Source organism: Mustela nivalis (assembly GCF_964662115.1).
Source record: "Mustela nivalis genome assembly, chromosome: 8".
Taxonomy (NCBI): Eukaryota; Metazoa; Chordata; class Mammalia; order Carnivora; family Mustelidae; genus Mustela; species Mustela nivalis.
This window is the reverse complement of record NC_139027.1, coordinates 40,379,603-40,400,156: the sequence shown is the minus strand read 5'-3', so window position 1 is coordinate 40,400,156 and position 20,554 is coordinate 40,379,603. Positions and strand designations below refer to the sequence as shown.

General features: G+C 39.7%; 1 protein-coding gene across 2 annotated transcripts in view; it reads left to right on the top strand.

The window, feature by feature from the left end:
• The window catches only part of KCMF1 (potassium channel modulatory factor 1), a 76,991-nt gene that overhangs the window by 39,521 nt on the left and 16,916 nt on the right, over positions 1-20,554 (top strand). The window contains exons 2-3 of one of the 2 annotated variants that reach the window (XM_082743499.1): positions 8,459-8,626; positions 14,352-14,491. In XM_082743499.1, coding sequence (XP_082599625.1) covers positions 8,459-8,626; positions 14,352-14,491 — 308 coding nt within the window. The remainder of the gene's footprint in view (positions 1-8,458; positions 8,627-14,351; positions 14,492-20,554) is intronic. The other variant, XR_014314870.1, reaches the window with a different exon arrangement.

Here is a 20,554-nt window from a genome sequence, read left to right as displayed (position 1 = left end):
AAGCACAAGTACTGTGAACCTACTTCTCAATCTTACCCATGTTTTCTCTATTCCAGTGTTCCTCTTGGTCACCCAGTTCTGTTCCTTCTGAATCTTGCCTTCCCTCAGCTGTATACCTCTTTCTCATTTCTTCTCTTCCTCTGCCCCAGACCCTCTTTAACTGTAGGTCTTTTCTTGAATGGTATCTTTATATAGGTCTCTACCCAATTTTCTCTCCTTCTGACTTTCTCCCTTAACCATATGGCAGAGATTTTTTAAAATAAACATGTACAGAGTTACATATGTATTTAATTTTTTTGGTTTTGTTCCTAATTCTAAAAATAATTAAGTAGGGCTTTTTTTTTTTTAACTCCTAGAGTTTCTTTACCTTTGCAAGGCATGATTGATTGTAGTTCCTCTGTAATGCTTTAATAGAAAGAGGGAAAGCTTTTTGTTCTTGATCTAGGCTCCTAGTTTGTGAAGCATTTTAAAATATATCTTAAATTCCTTCCTGCAGCAGTTTTGCTTGAGATGTTTCTCCAGGTATTTCAAAATATCCTTCGACCCTCTTAAATGCTGGCTCCTTCTGCTTTTCACAGCGTCAGAACAGTTCATTTATTTTTTTTTTTAAGATTATTTATTTATTTGACAGAGAGACAGCAAGAAAGGGAACACAAGTGGCAGGGGGAGCGGGAGAGGGAGAAGAAGGCTTCTTGCTGAGCAGGGAGCCCGATGCGGGGCTCAATCCTAGGACCCTGGGATCATGACCTGAGCTAAAGGCAGCCGCTTAACGACTGAGCCACCCAGGTACCCCTAGTTCATTTTTTAAATTGCTTCCATGTTCATCTGAGATCCTTTCAAAGGATTGCATGATTTTTCAACTACCTAAATGCAAAGAGTCTGTTCTTGGGAATTGTCCTTATCACCATAAAGTTGTTTTAATGGCATAGTTCTCTGTGCAGTTCTTACTATTAAAATTATCATACAGTGCATATAGTATAATATCCTCTCTTTTTAGAAGTCACACTTATTAGAAGTGCATAGGCTTACTAGAAATGCATGGTATGGGACACCTGGGTGGCTCAGTGGGTTAAAGCCTCTGCCTTCGGCTCAGGTCGTGATCTCAGGGTCCTGGGATCAAGCCCCGCATCAGGCTCTCTGCTCAGCAGGGAGCCTGCTTCCTCCTCTCTCTCTGCCCACTGCTCTGCCTGCTTGTGATCTCTGTCAAATAAATAAATAAAATCATTTTAAAAAATGCCTGGTACTTAGGTGTTTTGTTAAAGTAAAAAGGTCTGCTCCCCAAATTACATGGCACTAGAAGTCAGAATAGATTGTCATTGACAGGAGTGCCTGAGTGGCTCACACTTGTAAGCGTCTGCTTTCAGCCCAGATTATGAACCCCAGGTCCTGGGATCAAGCCCCACATCAGGCTCCCTGCTCAGCAAGGAACCTGTTTCTCCCTCTCCCTCTGCTGCTCCCCCGGCTCATGCTTTCTCTCTCTGTCAAACAAATAAAATCTTTTTTAAAAAATTGTCATTGACAAATACTGTATAATCCTAGGCCTTCAAATTCCAGGTGGGGTCAGTTTCCTTCTCTGTTCTTTTTCACTGTGATCCTTGACACATCGCTGCCCTTTATTGACCATCCCTTCCAATCAGCTCTTCCCTACCTAAAAATTTATTCCAGTGAAAAGGGTGTATCACCTTTTGGGTGATAAAAGGTGAAACTGTAAATAGGGGTACCTGCCTAACTCAGTTGGTAGGGCATGTAATTCTTGATCCTCAAGATTGTAAGTTTGAGCCCCACATTGGGTATAGAAAGTATTTAAAAATAATCTTTAAAAATAAATAAATCTCTGTGAATAAACAACTGTAAAAGCCTTTGTTTCATTTTTATTATTAATTTTTTTAAAGTATTTATTTGACAGACAGAAATCACAAGTAGGCAGAGAGGCAGGCAGAAAGAGAGAGGGGGAAGCAGGCTCCCCGCCAAGCAGAGAGCCCAATGTGGGGCTCGATCCTAGCAGCCTGGGATCATGACCTGAGCCACCCAGGCGCCCCCTTTGTTTCATTTTTTAAAATTAAGGGTAAAAAAGACTTTAACATAGTACTTCAGTGGTTGGTTTGTTTTGTTTTGTTTTGTTTTAACTTATTTTGTGTTCCCACTAGAGGGCATTCTTTCCTTTGATTTTTTTTAGTTCATAACTTTTGTGTATTTATTTTACAGAACTGTTAAATAAAAAGGTAAATGTTGACCATGTGAATGTGCTCAGATATCCCTCTTACAGATAGCCGTTGTCAGATACACACATTCTCTTCATTTAAGTTTCACTAGGGCTAATATCATAATTGAGGTTAAACTGTATTTCCTAGCATTTTTATCTTATAACTTGGTCAGATGGAGATCATAAATATCCCACCATATCATAATGATATAGCTTGTGCAGTTACCATCTTATAAACCAGTGCTTACCAAATTAATTTATGACACACTATGGCTAACACTAGATTATTCAAAGATCAGTTGCCTGTTTTGTTATGTGGTTAACTCAGTTTTTGCAGGATATATTTAGTGTAGGGTAGATGAACCTAAATAATGTTTTTAATCTAGTAGATCTCAGTGCTACCACCCAGTGGTCCCCCAGCCTTGTCTTATAAGGCAGTATTTTGTTTGACAATATTTGAACTCTTCTTTCTTTTTTTTTTTTTTAAGATTTTATTTATTTATTTGACAGATCACAAGTAAGCAGAGAGTCAGGCAGAGAGAGAGGAGGAAGCAGGCTCCCCACTGAGCAGAGAGCCTGATGCGGGGGATCATAGGCTTTAACCCACTGAGCCACCAAGGCTCCCCGAACTCTTATTTCTGTTGTAACATTATACTATTCTTTGGGAACATTAATTCTTAACATCTAATCAGAAGCAAGTCCGTTCTTCCTATCAGGGAATTGGTAATTTTACATATACCTCGTATATGTTCTGTTTCAGATTTTCCTGAGCCTCCTGGTAACAGGTAGGACCGCAACTGTTAACCCAAGGGACAATGCAGCAAGGAGCTAACTTATTTTCTGTAATAGAAACTGTAGATTGCCTGTAGTTGACGCTAAGGGAGCAAATTCTGTTAGTCTGTGTTACACAATGAATTCAGACAGATATACTTAGAAGGGACTCTGTTTTAAGTGGGAAATCTGGGCTCCTTTTCAAAGCTAAATGAGGCTTGGTAATTCTAAGTGGGAGTGGGGGAAGACGTGGCTGCTGTTAAGAAACTGCCGCAAAGCCCATGCCTGCTTCTGTGCTTTGCTTTCCAGTCAGAAGGTGGTATGGAATCTTCTGTAAAATTAGATATTGACTCATTAGGTATTGATTTAAGCTTATGTTGACAGATTAGAAGTATTAAATTAGAAGTGTTAAATGGCAGAGTTAATACAATGAGAAGGGCAGGCTGTGTGGAGAACTATGTGGTAATAAAACATTTTCACCTCAATTTTTTATTCATAGTCCACTAATCACACACACACAAAAACCCTCCCTCGAATACTTGCCACCATAGATTATTATAAAGTAACTCTTGGGTGCCTGGGTGGCTCAGTGGGTTAGGCCGCTGCCTTCGGCTTGGGTCATGATCTCAGGGTCTGGGGATCAAGTCCCACGTCGGGCTCTCTGCTCAGCAGGGAGCCTGCTTCCTCCTCTCTCTCTCTGCCTGCCTCTCTGCCTACTTGTGATCTCTCTCTGTCAAATAAATAAAATCTTTAAAAATAAATAAATAAATAAATAAACTCTTGGGTTTTAAGAAACCCTCTAGGAACTTACCCTACATAATGTTTGGAGATTTGGCTGAAATAAGTATTTGTGTTTGAAATAATAACTTTGAATCCTAAACATTGTTGAATGTCTTAAGTGTTTAAGAAGTTAGAAAACATATACAGGTTGCCTTGATGGCTCAGTCGAGTAAGCATCTGCCTTCGGCTCAGGTCGTGATCCCAGTGTCTTGGGATCGAGCCCCTAGTCGGGCTTCCCGCTCAGAGGGGAGTCTGCTTGTCCTTCTGTGTCTTTCCCTTGCTTATGCTCTCTCTCTCTCTCTTTTTCTCTCTCAAATAAATAAATAAAATCTTTTTTTTTTTAATGTTAGAAAAGATACATTTCAGAAATGACTCCATCATGGTCACATCAGCAGCACATACACTGAAATTAGAAATGACTCCCATCAAAAAACAACAACAGCCCTACTTCTTAAGATTTTATTGTTTTTAAGTCATCTCTATACCCAGCATGGGGCTGAGACACAATCCCAAGCAAGGGTCACATGCTGTACTAACTGAGCCAGCCAGGCGCCCAGCAACCCTTTTTCTTAAAGGTCTGATAGTTACTGAACTGCAGCTGGGCTGTGGGTGAAGCCTCCCACCACCCCATACCCTCATCCTGCAGGAGAACTATGGGCATTTAGATTTAGGTAACTTAGAATTATATCAGAAGAATGAAATAGGGAAGGGACGAGCATCATCAGACCTTCTGCTCAAAGTGGTGGTTGCGGAGTTTGGTGGTGTCGCCATGCACAGCTGCCGAAAGTTTTGTTCTATTATACCGGTCAGCAGGCGCCCCCACTTTGGAAAGAAAAGCCAGGCCTGCAGGGTGACCTCAGACGGGACACAGCAAAAAGTTATTGTTCAAAGCTGGGTTTTCCTTTCTGCCACCTTTTTAGCTCAGTTCATGCCACATATGTTTGGCAAAGTTACTGTATCCAATTACATTGAACTTCCGTTGTGATCTGAATAGTTATTTACCTCTTTTCAGTATCTTTAATGTTATGTTGGAAGCATTGGCCTGCCTGGCAGCTGTTTTGAATGAGCAAATTTTGAAATATTCCATCTTTTTGCTCAAATACCATCTTTTCTGTGAAGCTTTGTTGCCCACACAATTTTTCCTTTTCTGCTTTATTTTTCTCCATAGCGCTTTCTCCTGATTTGCTTTACAGCTTCATTTGTTTCTATACCTGTCTTTATCCACTAAATGTTAGCTTCACAGGGGCAAAGCTCTGTGTGTTTTATTGCTCTAGCCCCACGGCCTAGAACATGGTAGGCACTCAATCAGTATTTACTGAATTTGCTGAAAAACTGTTGGCTTGATGCCATCATTGGCTTTCAGTGTAACTTTGTGAGATCTCAGTACAACTTGGAAAATCTTAACAATCTGGAAGGGTGTTTTGAGGGCTGATTTTTTTTTTTTAAGATTTTATTTATTTATTTGGCAGACAGAGATCACAAGTAGGCAGAGCAGTAGGCAGAGAGAGTGGGGGAGGGGGAGGCAGGCTCCCTGCTGAGCAGATAGCCCAGTGCAGGGCTTGATCCCAGGACACTGAGATCATGACCTGAGCTGAAGGCAGAGGCATAACCCACTGAGCCACCCAGGTGCCCCTTGAAAACTAATTTAAAAGGTTGTATACACTAGCACTTATATTGAATATTAGTATACTAGAAAATGTGATAACATCATCTTAATACATCCAAATGAAATAATGCAAGACCTTCAGGGGCACCTAACTGGCTCAATTGGAGGAGCATATGACTCTTGATATCAGGAGTTCAAGCTCCATGTTGGGTGTAGAAATTACTTAAAGGAAAAACAAGAGTGGTACTACAGACCCCCTTTACCAGATCTAAAAATGTGTCAGTCCTAACCTTTCAAGATCACTGAGGGTACCCCTCAGAGGGAACCACTGCCCAAAATTTTAACATTCCATTTTCCTTTTATAGTTTCATTACATGTTTGATTTCCTAAACTAGATAGTGTTTTTGGACTTTAAACTGTATATATCCATTTGAGACTTTGTTTCAGTCATGTGAGATTCTTGAAGTCCTTGCCTGCAGCTATGATGCATTGTTGTCTTTTTTTTTTTTAAATATTTAATTTACTTATTTGACAGGGAGTTAGGAAGCACAGGCATGGGTAGGGGGAGAAGGAGAAGCGGAGCCAGATGCAGGGCTCCATCCCAGGACCCTGGGATCATGACCTGAGCTGAAGGCAGTCGCTTAACAACTGAGCCACCCTGATGCCGCTATGATGCATTTTCTAATTCGTGCTATAATATAGACTGTTATGGGACCTTTGGGTTGTTCACACCCCACCTCCCCCATGCCTGTTGCAAAAATTGCTGTGAACATTCTTCTACATTCTTCTGATACACATAGACAAAAGATTCCCCAGGGAATCTACTTACAAGTCAAGTCTCAGACTCTTAGGAATTGCACAGATTTAACTTGAGTAGAATGTGAACAAAATTTTCCAAGTTGCTGTACTGATGTATGCTCCCTCTAGCAGAGTAGAAGTGTTTCTGTTGTATCTTCGCTAGCATAGCCTCACTAGCATTTGAAATCCTCAGATTTTTAAGTTTTTGCCAGACTGGTAGTTGTGAAATGATAGCTTGTGAGTTTGTACTTCTTTGATGACTGATGAGATTGAGCATATTTTCATGTATTTCCTAGTCATTTGTATTTATTGTACTTTGTAGTGCCCACTCAAGTCTTTGTCCATTTGCCCATTTTTCTGTTAGATGTTGGTCATTTTCTTACTGATAATGTCAGAATTCTTAATGTATTCTGAACCGCAAACTGTTGTCTGTTGTGCATGTTGCATGTGTCATCAGTTTTAGGGCCTTCTCTTTCCATCGCTAGAAATGGAAAGAGCATTTAAGGGCTCTTTTTAGGGCATTTAGAGGTTAATGTAGTTAAACTCATTGTTTGGACCTTGTTGTGTGTGTTTTAAGAAATTGTTTCCTACTCTGAGCACATAAAGATATTCCCCTATATTGTCTTCCAGAGATTTTTTTTTTCCCCATTTTCCTTCGGCATTTGTCTTTAAACCATCTGGAATTGTATGGGATCTGTGGTGGAGATCTGATTTTATTTTCCCCACATACGGATAATCACCTGTCCTGGCACCATTCATTGTCTCCTCCTTCCTTTCCCCACTAATCTTCTAGGGCCTTTGTTGTCATAAAATAGATTTCAACATGTTGTCCTAAAATAGATTTCAACATCTGTTTTGGGCCTTCTATTCTGTTTCATCGGTCAGTTGATCTGTCTCTGTGCTAGTAGTATCCTGTCTTAATTACTGTACTTTTATTATTTTTTAGTTTTTATTTTATTTTATTTTATTTATTTATTTGACAGAGAGAAATCACAAGTAGATGGACAGGCAGGCAGAGAGAGAGAGAGAGAGAGGGAAGCAGGCTCCCTGCTGAGCAGAGAGCCCGATGCGGGACTCGATCCCAGGACCCTGAGATCATGACCTGAGCCGAAGGCAGTGGCTTAACCCACTGAGCCACCCAGGCGCCCCATATTTTTTAGTTTTTTAAGTCTTTATTTGTGAGACAGAGAGAGAGTGCGCGTGCTGGTGAGCAAGAATTCACAGAGGAAGAGTGACGCAGGGAGAGGGACCAGCAGACTTCCCAATGAGGATGGAGCCCCATGTGGGTCTCCCGTCCCAGGATCCTGAGATCATGACTTGAGTCTGAACCAAGATTACGAGCCTTAACACTTAACCAGCTGAGCCACCCAGGCACCCCTAACTGTAGCTTTATAATAGCTCTTGATATGTTAAGCAGATCCCTCCATCTTATTTTTCTTCAGGAGCATCTTGGTTATTATTGGCCTTTTGCAACTTTCAAAAAATTTGAGTCAGTTTGTCCTGTTCCACAAAAAGTTTTTTTGTGATTTTGATTAGAATTGTGTTGATTCTATCAATCGATTTAGGGAGAATTGACATTTCATTTAATTGAAGCTTCCCATCTGTGAACCTGATACTTTTATTTTTTAAAGTCCTTTAAATGTCTTTGAGTGTGTGTATGTGTATTTATTTATTTAAAGCTTTTATTATTTTTTTTAATGTACTCTCCGCATCCATCATGGGGCTCGAGCCTACAACCCCAAGATCAAGAGTTGCACACCCCACCCACTGAACCAACCAGGCATCCCTGAATATATGTGCACTTATTTGCTTCATAAAGAGCTGCCTTTCTTTGGTTAGTTAGATTTACTGATAGGCATTTTTTTTTTTAAGATTTTATTTATTTATTTGACAGAGAGAAATTACAAGTACACTGAGAGGCAGGCAGAGAGAGAGAGAAGGAAGCAGGCTCCCTGCCGAGCAGAGAGCCCGACGTGGGACTGGATCCCAGGACTCTGACTGAGATCATGACCTGAGCCGAAGGCAGCGGCTTAACCCACTGAACCACCCAGGCGCCCCTGATAGGCATTTTTTTAATGCTGTTTGTAAATGCCATAAATTTTAAAAGTTATTTTCATTAGGAATGTAAATCAGAGTAACAGATCCACCATATTGTTGGAAATTCTTAGAACATTTATGTTGTTTCTAGTCATTTTGGGAAGGAAATATGGGGTTAAATATGTATCTTAAAAATTTTATAAAAATGAAATGGCGTGTGGCCTATTACAGTTGCTAATTAATGATATTTCTTTTTTTAATAGGTGTCAGCTGTGATGCATGTTTAAAAGGAAATTTTCGAGGTCGCAGATATAAGTGTTTAATTTGCTACGATTACGATCTTTGTGCATCTTGTTATGAAAGTGGTGCAACAACAACAAGGCATACAACTGACCACCCGATGCAGTGCATATTAACAAGAGTAGATTTTGGTATGTATTTAGTTCACATTCTAATGGGTTGTCATCTGGAAATTTGTGTGTATGTGTGTGAAAAAGGAAAGGCAAAATGTTCTAAGACTCTTGCCAATAGGATACATTAAAAATAACATGAATCTTACTTCTGTATTCTGAATAATTCTCTTAATCATAGCTTAATTGTTCATGAAAGCCATTCAGAGATCTGTAAAACTGACAAGGTCTGAGATGGAAAATTGCCTCAGCATAGAAGGATTAAAGCCAATGGACTGTTCTTGCCAACAGCTTACAGTATTCTTGCTCTGATTATCAGAAAGCAGACTGTTTTCTACAGTTGATTAGAAGACCTTATTAAGCCATAAGAAAAGCTATAAATGTTTCATGCTGTAATTTCTTACCTAGTCATCACTTGTTATCTTTCTGTTTACAACCATCACAGTTGCTGTGAGGTAGTATCTCATGGGTTTTTTTGTTGTTTTGGTTTTTTTTAAAGATTTTATTTATCTATTTGACATAGAGAGAGAGAGATCACAAGTAGGAAGAGAGGCGAGGGGTGGGGTGGGAAGCAGGCTCCCCGCTGAGCAGAGAGCCTGATACAGGCTGGATCCCAAAACCCTGAGATAATGACCTGAGCCAAATGCAGAGGCTTAACCCACTGAGCCGCCCAGGCACCCCTCTCATGGTTTTTTGGGTTGTTTTGTTTTGTTTTGTTTTGTTTTTCTTAAGATGTTATTTATTTGAAAGAGAGTGATCACAAGTAGGCAGAGAGGCAGGCAGAGAGAGAGAGGGGGAAGCAGGCTCCCTGCTGAGCAGAGAGCTGGATGTGGGGCTCCATCCAAGGACCCTGACCTGAGCCGAGGGCAGAGGCTTAAACCAATGAACCACCCAGGTGCCCCTCTCACAGGGTTTTGATTCATGTTTCTCTGGTGGCTAATGATAGTGACCATCTTTTCTTATGCCTACTGGTCATGCAGTAGATACATGTTGGATAAATATTAGTTCAGATCCTTTGCCCATTTTTTAATTGGGTAATATGTCTTTCTTTTTTATTATTGAGTTTTAATAGTTCCTTGTATACTCTTTATACAAGTTCCTTATCAGGTGGATGATTTGTAGAAATTTTCTTGCATTCCATGAGTCTTTTCACCTTTTTTTTTTTTTTTTAAGATTTTATTTATTTATTTGACACAGAGAGAGGGGACAAGTAGGCAGAGTGGAAGGGAGAGGGAGAAGGAGGCTCCCTGGTGAGCCTGATGCAGGGCTCCACCGCAGGACCCTGGGATTATGACCTGAGCCAAAGGTAACTTTTTAACCAACTGAGCCACCTAGCCCCCCAACCCCGACTTTTATTTATTTATAAAACTAGGCTCCCCGTCCAGTGTGGAGCCTGATGCAAGGCTTGAACTCAGGGCCCTGAGATCAAGAGTTGGACACTTGACTGACTGAGCCACCCAGGCACCCTGTGTCTTCACTTTTTTGATGTGTGTTTTGAAGCACAGAAGTTTTAATTTTTTCTTTTTTTTAAAGATTTTATTTATTTATTTGACCGACAGAGATCACAAGTAGGCAGAGAGGCAGGCAGAGAGAGAGGAGGAAGTAGGCTCCCTGCTGAGCAGAGAGTCCTATGCAGGGCTCGATCCCAGACCCCAGGATCATGACCTGAGCCGAAGGCAGAAGCTTTAACCCACTGAGCCACCCAGGTGCCCCAGAAGTTATAATTTTGATGATGTCCAGTTTATTTTTTCTTTTGTTATGCTTTTGGTATCACATCTAAAAAACCATTGGCCAATCTAAGATCACAAAGATTTTAAACAATGTTTTCTTTTAAGAGTTTTATTGTTTTAGCTTTTACCTTTAGATCTTTGATCCATGTTACATTAATTTTTGTACATGGATTGATGAGGTAGACCATTTTTTGCATATGGATACCCAATCATTCCAGCATCATGTGTTGAAAAAGACTTGTTTATCCAACGAATTGCTTTGGCATTCTTGTTAAAAATCAGTTGACCTGAAGTGAGGTTGGGGAGACGGGGTGATGTTGGTCACAAGGCACAAAGTTCTATTATGCAAGATGAATAAGCTCTAGAGAGCTGATATATTTGGTATGATGACCATAGTTAACAATATTGTATAACTGAAATTTTTGGAGAGGATAGGTCTTAAATCTTTTCAACGCACACATACAGGTAACTGTGTAGAGGTGGTTGTTATGTTAGCCTGATTTTGGTGATCTTTTCACAGTATGTACATGTATCAGAGCATCAATTTGTATACCATAAGTATACACAATTTGTATGTGTTTAAGATATGTCCATAAAACTATTAAAAAAGAAAAGTTGGTTGATGATAAATATGTCTATTCCTAGACTCTCAGTCTATTTCATTGATTTATATATCTTTCTTTATGCCAGTACTACACTATCTTAATTACTATAAGCTTATAGTAAGCTTAGAAGTTGACAGGCGTGAGTCTTCCAGTTTTGTTTTGTTTTGTTTTTATTTCTTTCAAGATTGTTTTGGGTATTCTAAACCCTTTGAGTTTCTATGAAAGAATTTTAGGATTAGCTCATCAAATTTCTGCAAAGAGGCCAACGGGGATTTTGATGGGGATTGTTTTGAATCTGTAGATTGCTTTGGAGAGCAAGTATTAAGTCTATCAGTCCATAAACATGAGATGTTTTTCCATTTATTTAGGTCATCTTTGATATTTTCCAACAAAGTTTTGTAGTTATCAGAGGATAAGTTTTATACTTCTTTCATTAAATGTGTTCCTAAGTATTTTATTCTTTTTGTTATTGTAAATGGATTTTAAAAATTTTACTTCTATCTTTTTTTTTTTTTAAGATTTTTTCTTTATTTTTCTGACAGAGATCACAAGTAGGCAGAGAGGCAGGCAGAGAGAGAGGAGGAAGCAGGCTCCCTGCAGAGCAGAGAGCCCGATGTGGGGCTTGATCCCAGGACCCTGGGATCATGACCTGAGCCAAAGGCAGAGGCTTAACCCACTGAGCCACCCAGGTGCCCCCAAAATTTTACTTTTAGATTGTTCACTGCAAGTGTATAGAAGAACAATTGGTTTTTGTACATACATTTTATATCCTATAATGTTTTTGTTGTTTATTCTAGTAGTTTTTTTTTTTAAAGATTTTTCTTTATTTATTCAACAGACAGGGATCACAAGTAGGCAGAGAAGCAGTCAGAGAGAGGGGGAAGCAGGCTCCCCGCTGCAGACAGCCCGATGTGGGGCTCAATCCCAGGACCCTGAGATCACGACCCGAGCCGAAGGCAGAGGCTTAACCCACTGAGCCACCCAGGCACCCCTATTCTAGTAGTTTTTTAGTGGATTTTTTGTTAGCATTTTCTCTCCTTTTTTTTAATTAATTATTTTTATTAGCATATCATGTATTATTTGCCCCAGAGGTACATGTCTGTGAATCATCAGGCTTACACATTTTACAGCACTCACCATTTCACATTCCTTTTTTTAAAAAATATATATTATTATTATTATTATTATTTATTTGGTTTTATTTATTTATTTGACAGACAGACGTCACAAGTAGGCAGAGAGAGAGGAAGGGAAGCAGGCTCCTGGCCAAGCAGAGAGCCCAATGTGGGGCTCGGTCAACCTAAGCCAAAGGCAGACGCTTTAACCCACTGAGCCACCCAGGCGCCCCAGTATTTATTTATTTTGAGATAGAGAGGCAGGCAGGGGCAGAGGGAGAGAACTTTTGAGTGCAGAGCCTGAAGTGGGTCTCAGTCCCATGACCCATGAGATCATGACCTGAGCCAAAACTGAGAGACGAATGCATAACTGACTGTGCCACCCAGGCACCCCTAGGATTTTCTATATGCAAGGTTATGTCATCTGTTAATAGAGATGGTTTTACTTCTTCCTTTCCATGTAGCTGCTTTTCTTTCTTTTTTTCTTTTCTTTAAAGATTTTATTTATTTATTTATTTGACTGAGAGAGGGAGAAGCAGACATCCACAGAGGAAGAAGCCCAATGCGGGGCTTGATCCCAGGACATTGGAATCATGATCTGAGCTAAAGGCAGACACTTAACAACTGAACCACCCAGGCGCCCCATCATTTAGCTGCTTTTCATTTTGTTTCCTTGTCTAATGATTAGACCCTCCAGAAAATAATGAATAGAAATGGCAAGAGTTGGGCTGCATGGGTGGCTCAGTTGGTTGAGCTTCTGACTCCCGGTTTTGGCTCAGGTCTTGGGATCTTGGGATCCAGCCCCCCCTTTGGCTCACATGGAGTCTGCTTGAGAGTCTCTCTCCCTCTCCCTCTGCCCCTCTTTCCTGAATGCATTCTCTCTCTCTCAAATAATCTTTAAAACAATAATAATCTTTAAAATAATAATCTTTTAACAAGTGGACATCTTTAAAAGAATGGACATTTTTATCTTGTTCCAGGTCTTAGGGAGGAAGACATCCAGTATTTTCACCAATAAGTATGATGTTAGCTATGGGTTTTTTGTACATGCCCTTTATCAGGGGAACAGGTTTTATTCATTTTTATATATTTATCCCATCAACCCCAAATCTACCTGGCAAGTCTTATGCATATAATAAATGGGTAAATATTTTTAAGATAGTCTGAATCTTCCTAAAAACAAATGTGAACAAATCTGTCATATAGTGAATACTCTTTCATTTTCTCTTCTCACAAAAATGGTCGTATCTTATTAAGCATTTATGTCTTGTTACATATAGTTATTTATAATGGAGGGACGTAACATACTAAATATACTTGCAATTGTATTTCCTATTGTACTACTAATGGAGAAAAATAGAACTTGAAATGTACTAATGAGGCAAACAAATTATTTGCATGGAATATCTTTAATTGGTTGGTTCTTCAGTAACCAATTTGGACAGAGTATATTGTGGTAGTGCTCCATTCACATTAGCATTTTACAAGAACTGAATGCTTTGGGTCCCTCCTGCTGTAGGAATGGTGTGTGCTTTAGACAGATAACTGCATCGGGAGTTGGCATATTGATCGCAGTGGCATACTCTGAGCACTTGTGTTCTTGTATTAGGATACACCCTGCTGATTGTTTTTTTTTTTTCTTTTAAGATTTTATTTTTAAGTAATCTCAACACCCAGCGTGGGACTTGAACTCACAATCCCAAAATCAAGAGTCACACATACTCCACCAACTGAGCCACGAGGCGCCCCTCACCCTGCTAATTCTTTGTGGTGAGATTGGCTACACATAAGAGATAAAGAAAAAATAAATTACAATAAAATTAGAACTAGATGTGAAATGAGAGCTGTTTCAAAATTAAATGAAGGGAGAGGGTGCCTGGCTGGCTCAGTCAGAAGAGTGTGTGACTCTTGATCTTGGGGTCATGAGTTTGAGTCCCACCTTGGGTATAGAGATTACTTAAAGTCTCCCCCCGCAAAAAAAAAATTCAAAATTAAATGAAGATATTAGAAGTTATTTGCTTTATTTTTCTATTAAGGCAATAATAGCTATATGGGTAGAAAAGAAATTTTGGAGAGGTGTCAGAGTCCAGGGAGAATAAGGATATTGTGTAAGTAAGCAGAGAGGTTCCCAAGCACTCCTTGACAAAGTAAGGTTGTTGGAGATTTCAGGCACACTTCTGTGTTACATTATTGTACCTTCTGTTTACATTTTTATGTAGTTAAAAAAAAAAAAAGGTAACAAAAACAAAAAAAATACAATAATTATTTCTTACTACAACTCCACATTATTTTTCAGATTTATACTATGGTGGGGAAGCTTTCTCTGTAGAGCAGCCACAGTCTTTTACTTGTCCCTATTGTGGAAAAATGGGCTATACGGAGACATCTCTTCAAGAACATGTTACTTCTGAACATGCAGAAACATCAACAGAAGTGGTAAGTGAAGCAGCCTTGTGTCTAAAAGGATGTGTTGAAGTACATTATTTCTACAAAAATAAAGCTAGGTCACTGTCAGCTTATCTCCTGCTAAGTGGACTGATACTGTTGGCATAATAGCTATTAAAATTATCTTTTAACAGCAAGTTTTACACATCCTAGGAGGCTGCACATGTGCAAGATAGTACGCTTCATTTGCTCACACTAGCCTTTCTTACCCTGCTGCCAAAAGTGCAGTGTGGAATCTTTTTTTTTTTTTTCTCAATGTGGAATTTTGACCAAATTCAGGAGCCCTTAGCAAATGCCCTGTGCACAGGGTGAAAGCACCCCAGCCTGCAGCATAACTCTTTCTAGAGTATTCTTGCTACCTGCTTCATTTCTCTTCGATGAGGAAACCTTCCTAAGAAAATTTTAAATCTTAAGTCATTAAGTACAGTAATCCTTTGTCACATCTCACTGTAACAGATCACTTACTCAGTTTTCCTCAGATCAAAGCTGTAAAAGTCCTTAGAAATTCCTCCTACTCTAATTTTCTCCTTTGGCTAAAAACCAAGGACTTAGAATAATGCACAAAGAAAATCCTGCCTTGAAAGCCTTTTGGATATTTTATTTGACGTCTGAGTCAGCATATATTCAACTTTTAAGAAATGATAAGGTACACCCCCCTTTACCATGGGTAATAGTAAATAAAGTAAGAGATGAGAGCTGTAACTCTGGGTCTGGAATTTGGAGAATTTTGGCACAAGCAGTTGCACATTGCATCAACTAATAAGCCCTTAAGTGTACTCAAACCAAATTAGCTGAAAACTCAAGAGAAATAGTGTGTCCAGGGACACACAGCTATTAAGGGGCAGAGCCAGGTGTTTGAACTCAGCCAAAGTCCCTCCGGGTTGTAGAGTCCCTACTTTTTTTTTTTTTTTTTTAAAGATTTTATTTATTTATTTGACAGAGAGAAATCACAAGTAGGCAGAGAGGCAGGCAGAGAGAGAGAGGAGGAAGCAGGCTCCCTGCTGAGCAGAGAGCCTGATGCGGGACTTGATCCCAGGACCCTGAGATCATGACCTGAGTCGAAAGCAGCGGCTTAACCACTGAGCCACCCAGGCGCCCCTGTAGAGTCCCTACTTAACCACTGTCCTCTTTTCTCTTGGCTACAGCTCTACTGTACACTTATGTGTAATTCAGGTTCAATTCTATTCCCGTTTACACTGCTTAGCTGGATGCTTAAAGTTGCTCAAGAGATTTATAGTTCAAACATTTGGTAAATTTACATTACGTTTGTCCTCCAGCCAAATCTTACTACCTAACAGCTCAGAACTGCTTTCGTCTTGTACCATCTTGCAGCCTCAGAAAACTGTTGTCACGTTTTACTACTGTTCTTAATCTGTTCTTATTCTGTAAAGGTGACTTTGCTTCCTTCGGGAACAGTCCCAGGTACCAGTCTGAGGAATGTGGGCTTGATTGCATCTCTGTCCTGGTTGTTAGAGAAAATTGGGATTAATTTCTTTTTTATTTAATTTCTTTGAAGTTTGGGTACTTTAGTTATCTAGATACAGTAGAGAGGGGTGTCCCCACTGAAGGAGGCATTCTTAAAGTCGTTACTAGCAGTAGTAGGTCCTGGTACAGTGCTTTCATCACCCCACCCAGATAGGAAGGCTACCTGGTATTCTGCATCTGAAATGGGAGAATCTAGCAGAAAGTTAAGTCCTTTCCATGAATGAAAGGCTAATTCTTTAAGAATCAGTAGGTCTGCCTCAGCAGCTTTGCCGTTATTTTTCTCCTGAGATTAAACACTCAAAATTTGTTTACACTCCTCTATACCTGATCCATGGTTTGAAAATTTAAATACTTGCTGTCTACAAAAGGTTTCATGGTGTGTCTCTCAGAAATCCTGTTCAGTACATGCCTGGAAAGTTGGCAGGCTCTCGGTACATAGCTCAAGACAGTGGCCTTACTGTTTTTCAAGTGATGTTGGTAGAGTATTTTAGGGATTGCTGCCTCCTTGTCAGCCCCTGTCTGCATGAACACTGCATCTGCCATGTGTTTCCACCCAGGCATTTCAAGTGAAAAACGGCAAGTAAGCAAGAATCTTTGATATGAAGGACAGGGTTTTTTCTTCACGTAAGTCATGTCCTCCTCAATCCCAGGCTGCACCGTGTATGGCTTCCTGACTACTCTCCATTGCTGGAGGACTGTTGCCTGTGCCACCACAGTTATTAAATATTTTCAGTGGCTCTCTGTATGCATTTGGAGCATATTATCAGCTCTTGTAACGTTATAATTGTATAAATGTCCGGGTGATGTTACTATGTGTCCCCTTGTTAGGTGTACTCCATCCCCCATTGCAGTGTTTTGCCAAAGTCATGGTTAGTCAAACATGGAAAAGTTCTGGATTTCAAGAATGACTTGTCATTTTGGTAGGGGACTGTATTCATTTAACAACTAACTGTCCCTCCTTTTCTCTTCCTGTTGTACAGTTTTCCTTCTGAATGCTCAGTGCGCAGTGTGCTGTCTTCTTTTGCCCCTGTGTTCCCTGCATGTGTCCTCTAGGCCAGCTGTTTGTATCTTCCTAGAGGACTTAAGGATCTCACTCCTCTAACCAGCATCCATCTGGAACATTTAGGGGCAAGAGGCTATGTCACTGCAGATGTCATTGTTACCAGTAATAAGCATTTACTGATACCTGACACAGCTAGCAAGAAAGTCTACTGAAGGTTAATTTTCAAAACAACTTTGTAGACAACTTTGTAACCTTGTCTATATTTTTGTTTTCTTTCTCAACTAGGGACTCTAAGGCCCCAACCTCTGATTTCCCTCCATTCTTAAGATTAATTTGCAGTTACTCAAGAGATTTTTGATTTTGAGGGTATGGAAGGGACCTTTCAGAGCCAGATACTGTGAAAAACAACATCTGATATAGAATGCATAGTGAAGGTGATGACTAGTTAAAAATGTAAGAAGCAGATTGGGTATAATCTCAGGAGTTACACCAAATATGATCAACAGTTTGATTTTGAAATTAAGCATGAGTTCTTAAAATCCCTGGGAGTTGGTAGATGGGGCAACTAACTGGATTTTGGTTGTGGGAAGAATTAAGAGGGGAAGGAGCACAGTATGTAATTTTAAATTCCATCAATCTGGTAGTAGAGGTGAGCAATCATGGTCAAATGGGATTTGCAAATACGGATTATTGAGGAAGTGTTAGGATGGCGGAAGAAACATGGTAGGTAGAAAAACTTTTCTTTGGACGTAGGAAGGAACTGAGAAAAAACTCCTGAGATTTTCCTTCAGTCTTTCATTTGAGCTTGCACTGCCCCTAACTAGAAAGCCTTCAGGGATTTTGTTGTTGCTTTTAGATGAAACACGCTGCAATGTTTCATTAATGAAACGTAGTTAATCTTCTTTCACTCCTTCCTTTGGTAAATCTCTTCTAATTTATCTGTAGAATATTATGCTTAAAAGAGAACAGCACTTTTTTGTTTACCAACATTTTCTTCCCACTTCCAGAAATTAAGAACAGAACCGAAGGGCTCAAACAGGTCATTGCTGGGAAATTTTTGCTTTCTGTTTTTCATTTGACGTATCTGTTCATTTTCCTCGCTCTCTAGAATGGGGGGTTAGGGCAGTGGCCAGCATTTGAATTCTCTTCCTTTATGTGAATGATACATTTTCCTCCCTTTTTAATGAAGACCTAGATGTATTCATAATAGAATGGAATATATTTGAAATAGCGTGGTTTTACTGTGTTCCACTTATAAGAAATCAAATTCAAGGAGAAAGAATGGTTTTTGGAAATTTCCCACAGTCTGACTTGAGACAATTTTATTTTGAGTGATAACTCCTGTGGCACTGGCTGGCTGGGTTGGAAGAGCATGCGACTCTCCATCTCAGGGTGGGTAGTTGGAGCAGATCGCATACGTACGTACATCCTAAACTTTAACAGTGACGGTTATTGTGGAGAAAAGTAAGAGCATAAAAGGACCTTTAAGTCATTTTTAATGATTCAGAATAATTGGTATTAGCTGGCATTTATTAATATTTAAATAGTTGTTTGAGTGTCATAGAGCACAAAATAGAAATTATCATCACTGTTGTGGCAGTTTGTATATAAACAATTATATGCATTTGATCTCTAAATTAAACAAGCAGGAAAGTATTAGATCAAATCTGCAAACCAGATTAACATTGGTAGATATGATTTATGCATGAGAGCTCTGAGAAGTGCTACATATTTTAAATTGTCTATAGGACTTTTGAGACTTACTATCAAAATATCTGTATTTCAGGGGCGCCTGGGTGGCTCAGTGGGTTGAAGCCTCTGACTTTGGCTCAGGTCATGGTCCCAGGGTCCTGGGATCGAGCCCTGCATCGGGCTCTCTGCTCAGTAGGGAGCCTGCTTCCCCCCCTCTCCCTCTGCCTGCTTCTCTTCCTACTTGTGATCTTTGTCTGTCAAATAAATAAATAAAATCTTAAAAAAGAGGGGCGCCTGGGTGGCTCACTTCAGTTAAGCACCTACTTTTGGCTCAGGTCATGATCCCAGGGTCCTGGGATTGAGCCCCGCATCCCCGCATTGGGCTCCTTGCTCAGAGAGAAGTCTATTTCTCCCTCTCCCTCTGCACTCCCTCACCCAGCTTGTGTTCTCTCTCTCTTGCTCTGCCCCCTTTCTCTCAAATAAATAAAATCTTAAAAAAATAAAATAGGGGCACCTGGGTGGCTCAGTGGGTTAAGTCTCTGCCTTCGGCTCAGGTCATGGTCTCAGGGTCCTGGGATCAAGCCCCACATCAGGCTCTCTGCTCAGAAGGGAGCCTGCTTCCCCCTCTCTCTGCCTGCCTCTCTGCAGGCAGAGAGAAGTCTATTTTGATATGTACGTATATAGAACTAATTTCCCAACACATTTATTTCTTTATTAGGGGCAATAATGGTGGAGTGAACCACAGTTTTTATAAATCTTCTAATTTAATTTTATATACTTTCTTAAATACTCTAATTCACATTTACCCTTTTAATTAGATAATCAGAAAAGGTAAGCATTTAAAAGCCAAATATACATTTAAAAAAAAAATAGGCTTTGACTTCTACTGCTTGCATTCTTTATCAAAGAATGCCGTTGGATGCTGTCTGCTTTTGTGTGAACTAACAAGGGTATTTTATTTAATAATAGTGGAGAAATACATAGGATTTGAGAAATACAGTTGCTATAGGCAACCATGTTGTCACTGCTCAGCTGCATTCAGCTAGAGAAACTGTAGAAGATTAGGGTTTGGTACTTTTTATCTTTTGTGCTTTTTGTTGGTTTTGACCCAAAACACTTTCTGTTTTATAAATCACCTTTTTCTATCTTTAGTGTTTGGCTGTCTTTGCATATTTTGAAATAATAGTTATTTTGAACACATTTATTTGTTTAAAATCAGATAGATCATAGTACTTTCCATTTTAAGGGTGATACAGCCATTAGCATCCCGGCAGATTTTTTGGGTTGTGAATCAGGGAGGAAATGATAGGAGACACCTATCTGGAGACAGAGGTTCCAGGTTTGTTCTGGGATAATCCAGTATGCATATGTTACGATGTTTTTAAGAGATGTTTCTATGAGAAATCAGTTTCTCAAGATGATATGAAAACCAACAAGAGAATTATGAAATTATTGAGAAAATGAGATAATAACTTTTCTAGGAAGGTATCTGTGCCTGGTATTTGAGAGGCTTTTCATTACTTTCTACTTTCTCCTATGTTGAAGTTGAATTAAAATCCTGTAGGGGAAGAGAGACCGGCAGTTTTCTGAATAGAAACAATGCCTAACGTGCAGGGGGGCATTGGCTAAGACAGCAGCTGTCAGACACATTCATTTTGAATTCTTCTTTTCTTTAGCCACTGATCTGGTTTATTCTTTGTCCTCTGAAGTGTTGGTTTGTCTAGTTCAGTGTCCAAACAGCTAATTTCAGGTCAAAGAAATGTTCAGCAGGATTTGTAGGAAGATTTGTAGGGAAGATCGTATAAAGATGGAGCTCTCTGGCAACTGTTGGCAAATTACAAGGTGGCTCAGAAGAGTTTTTCAAGCAGGTTTTA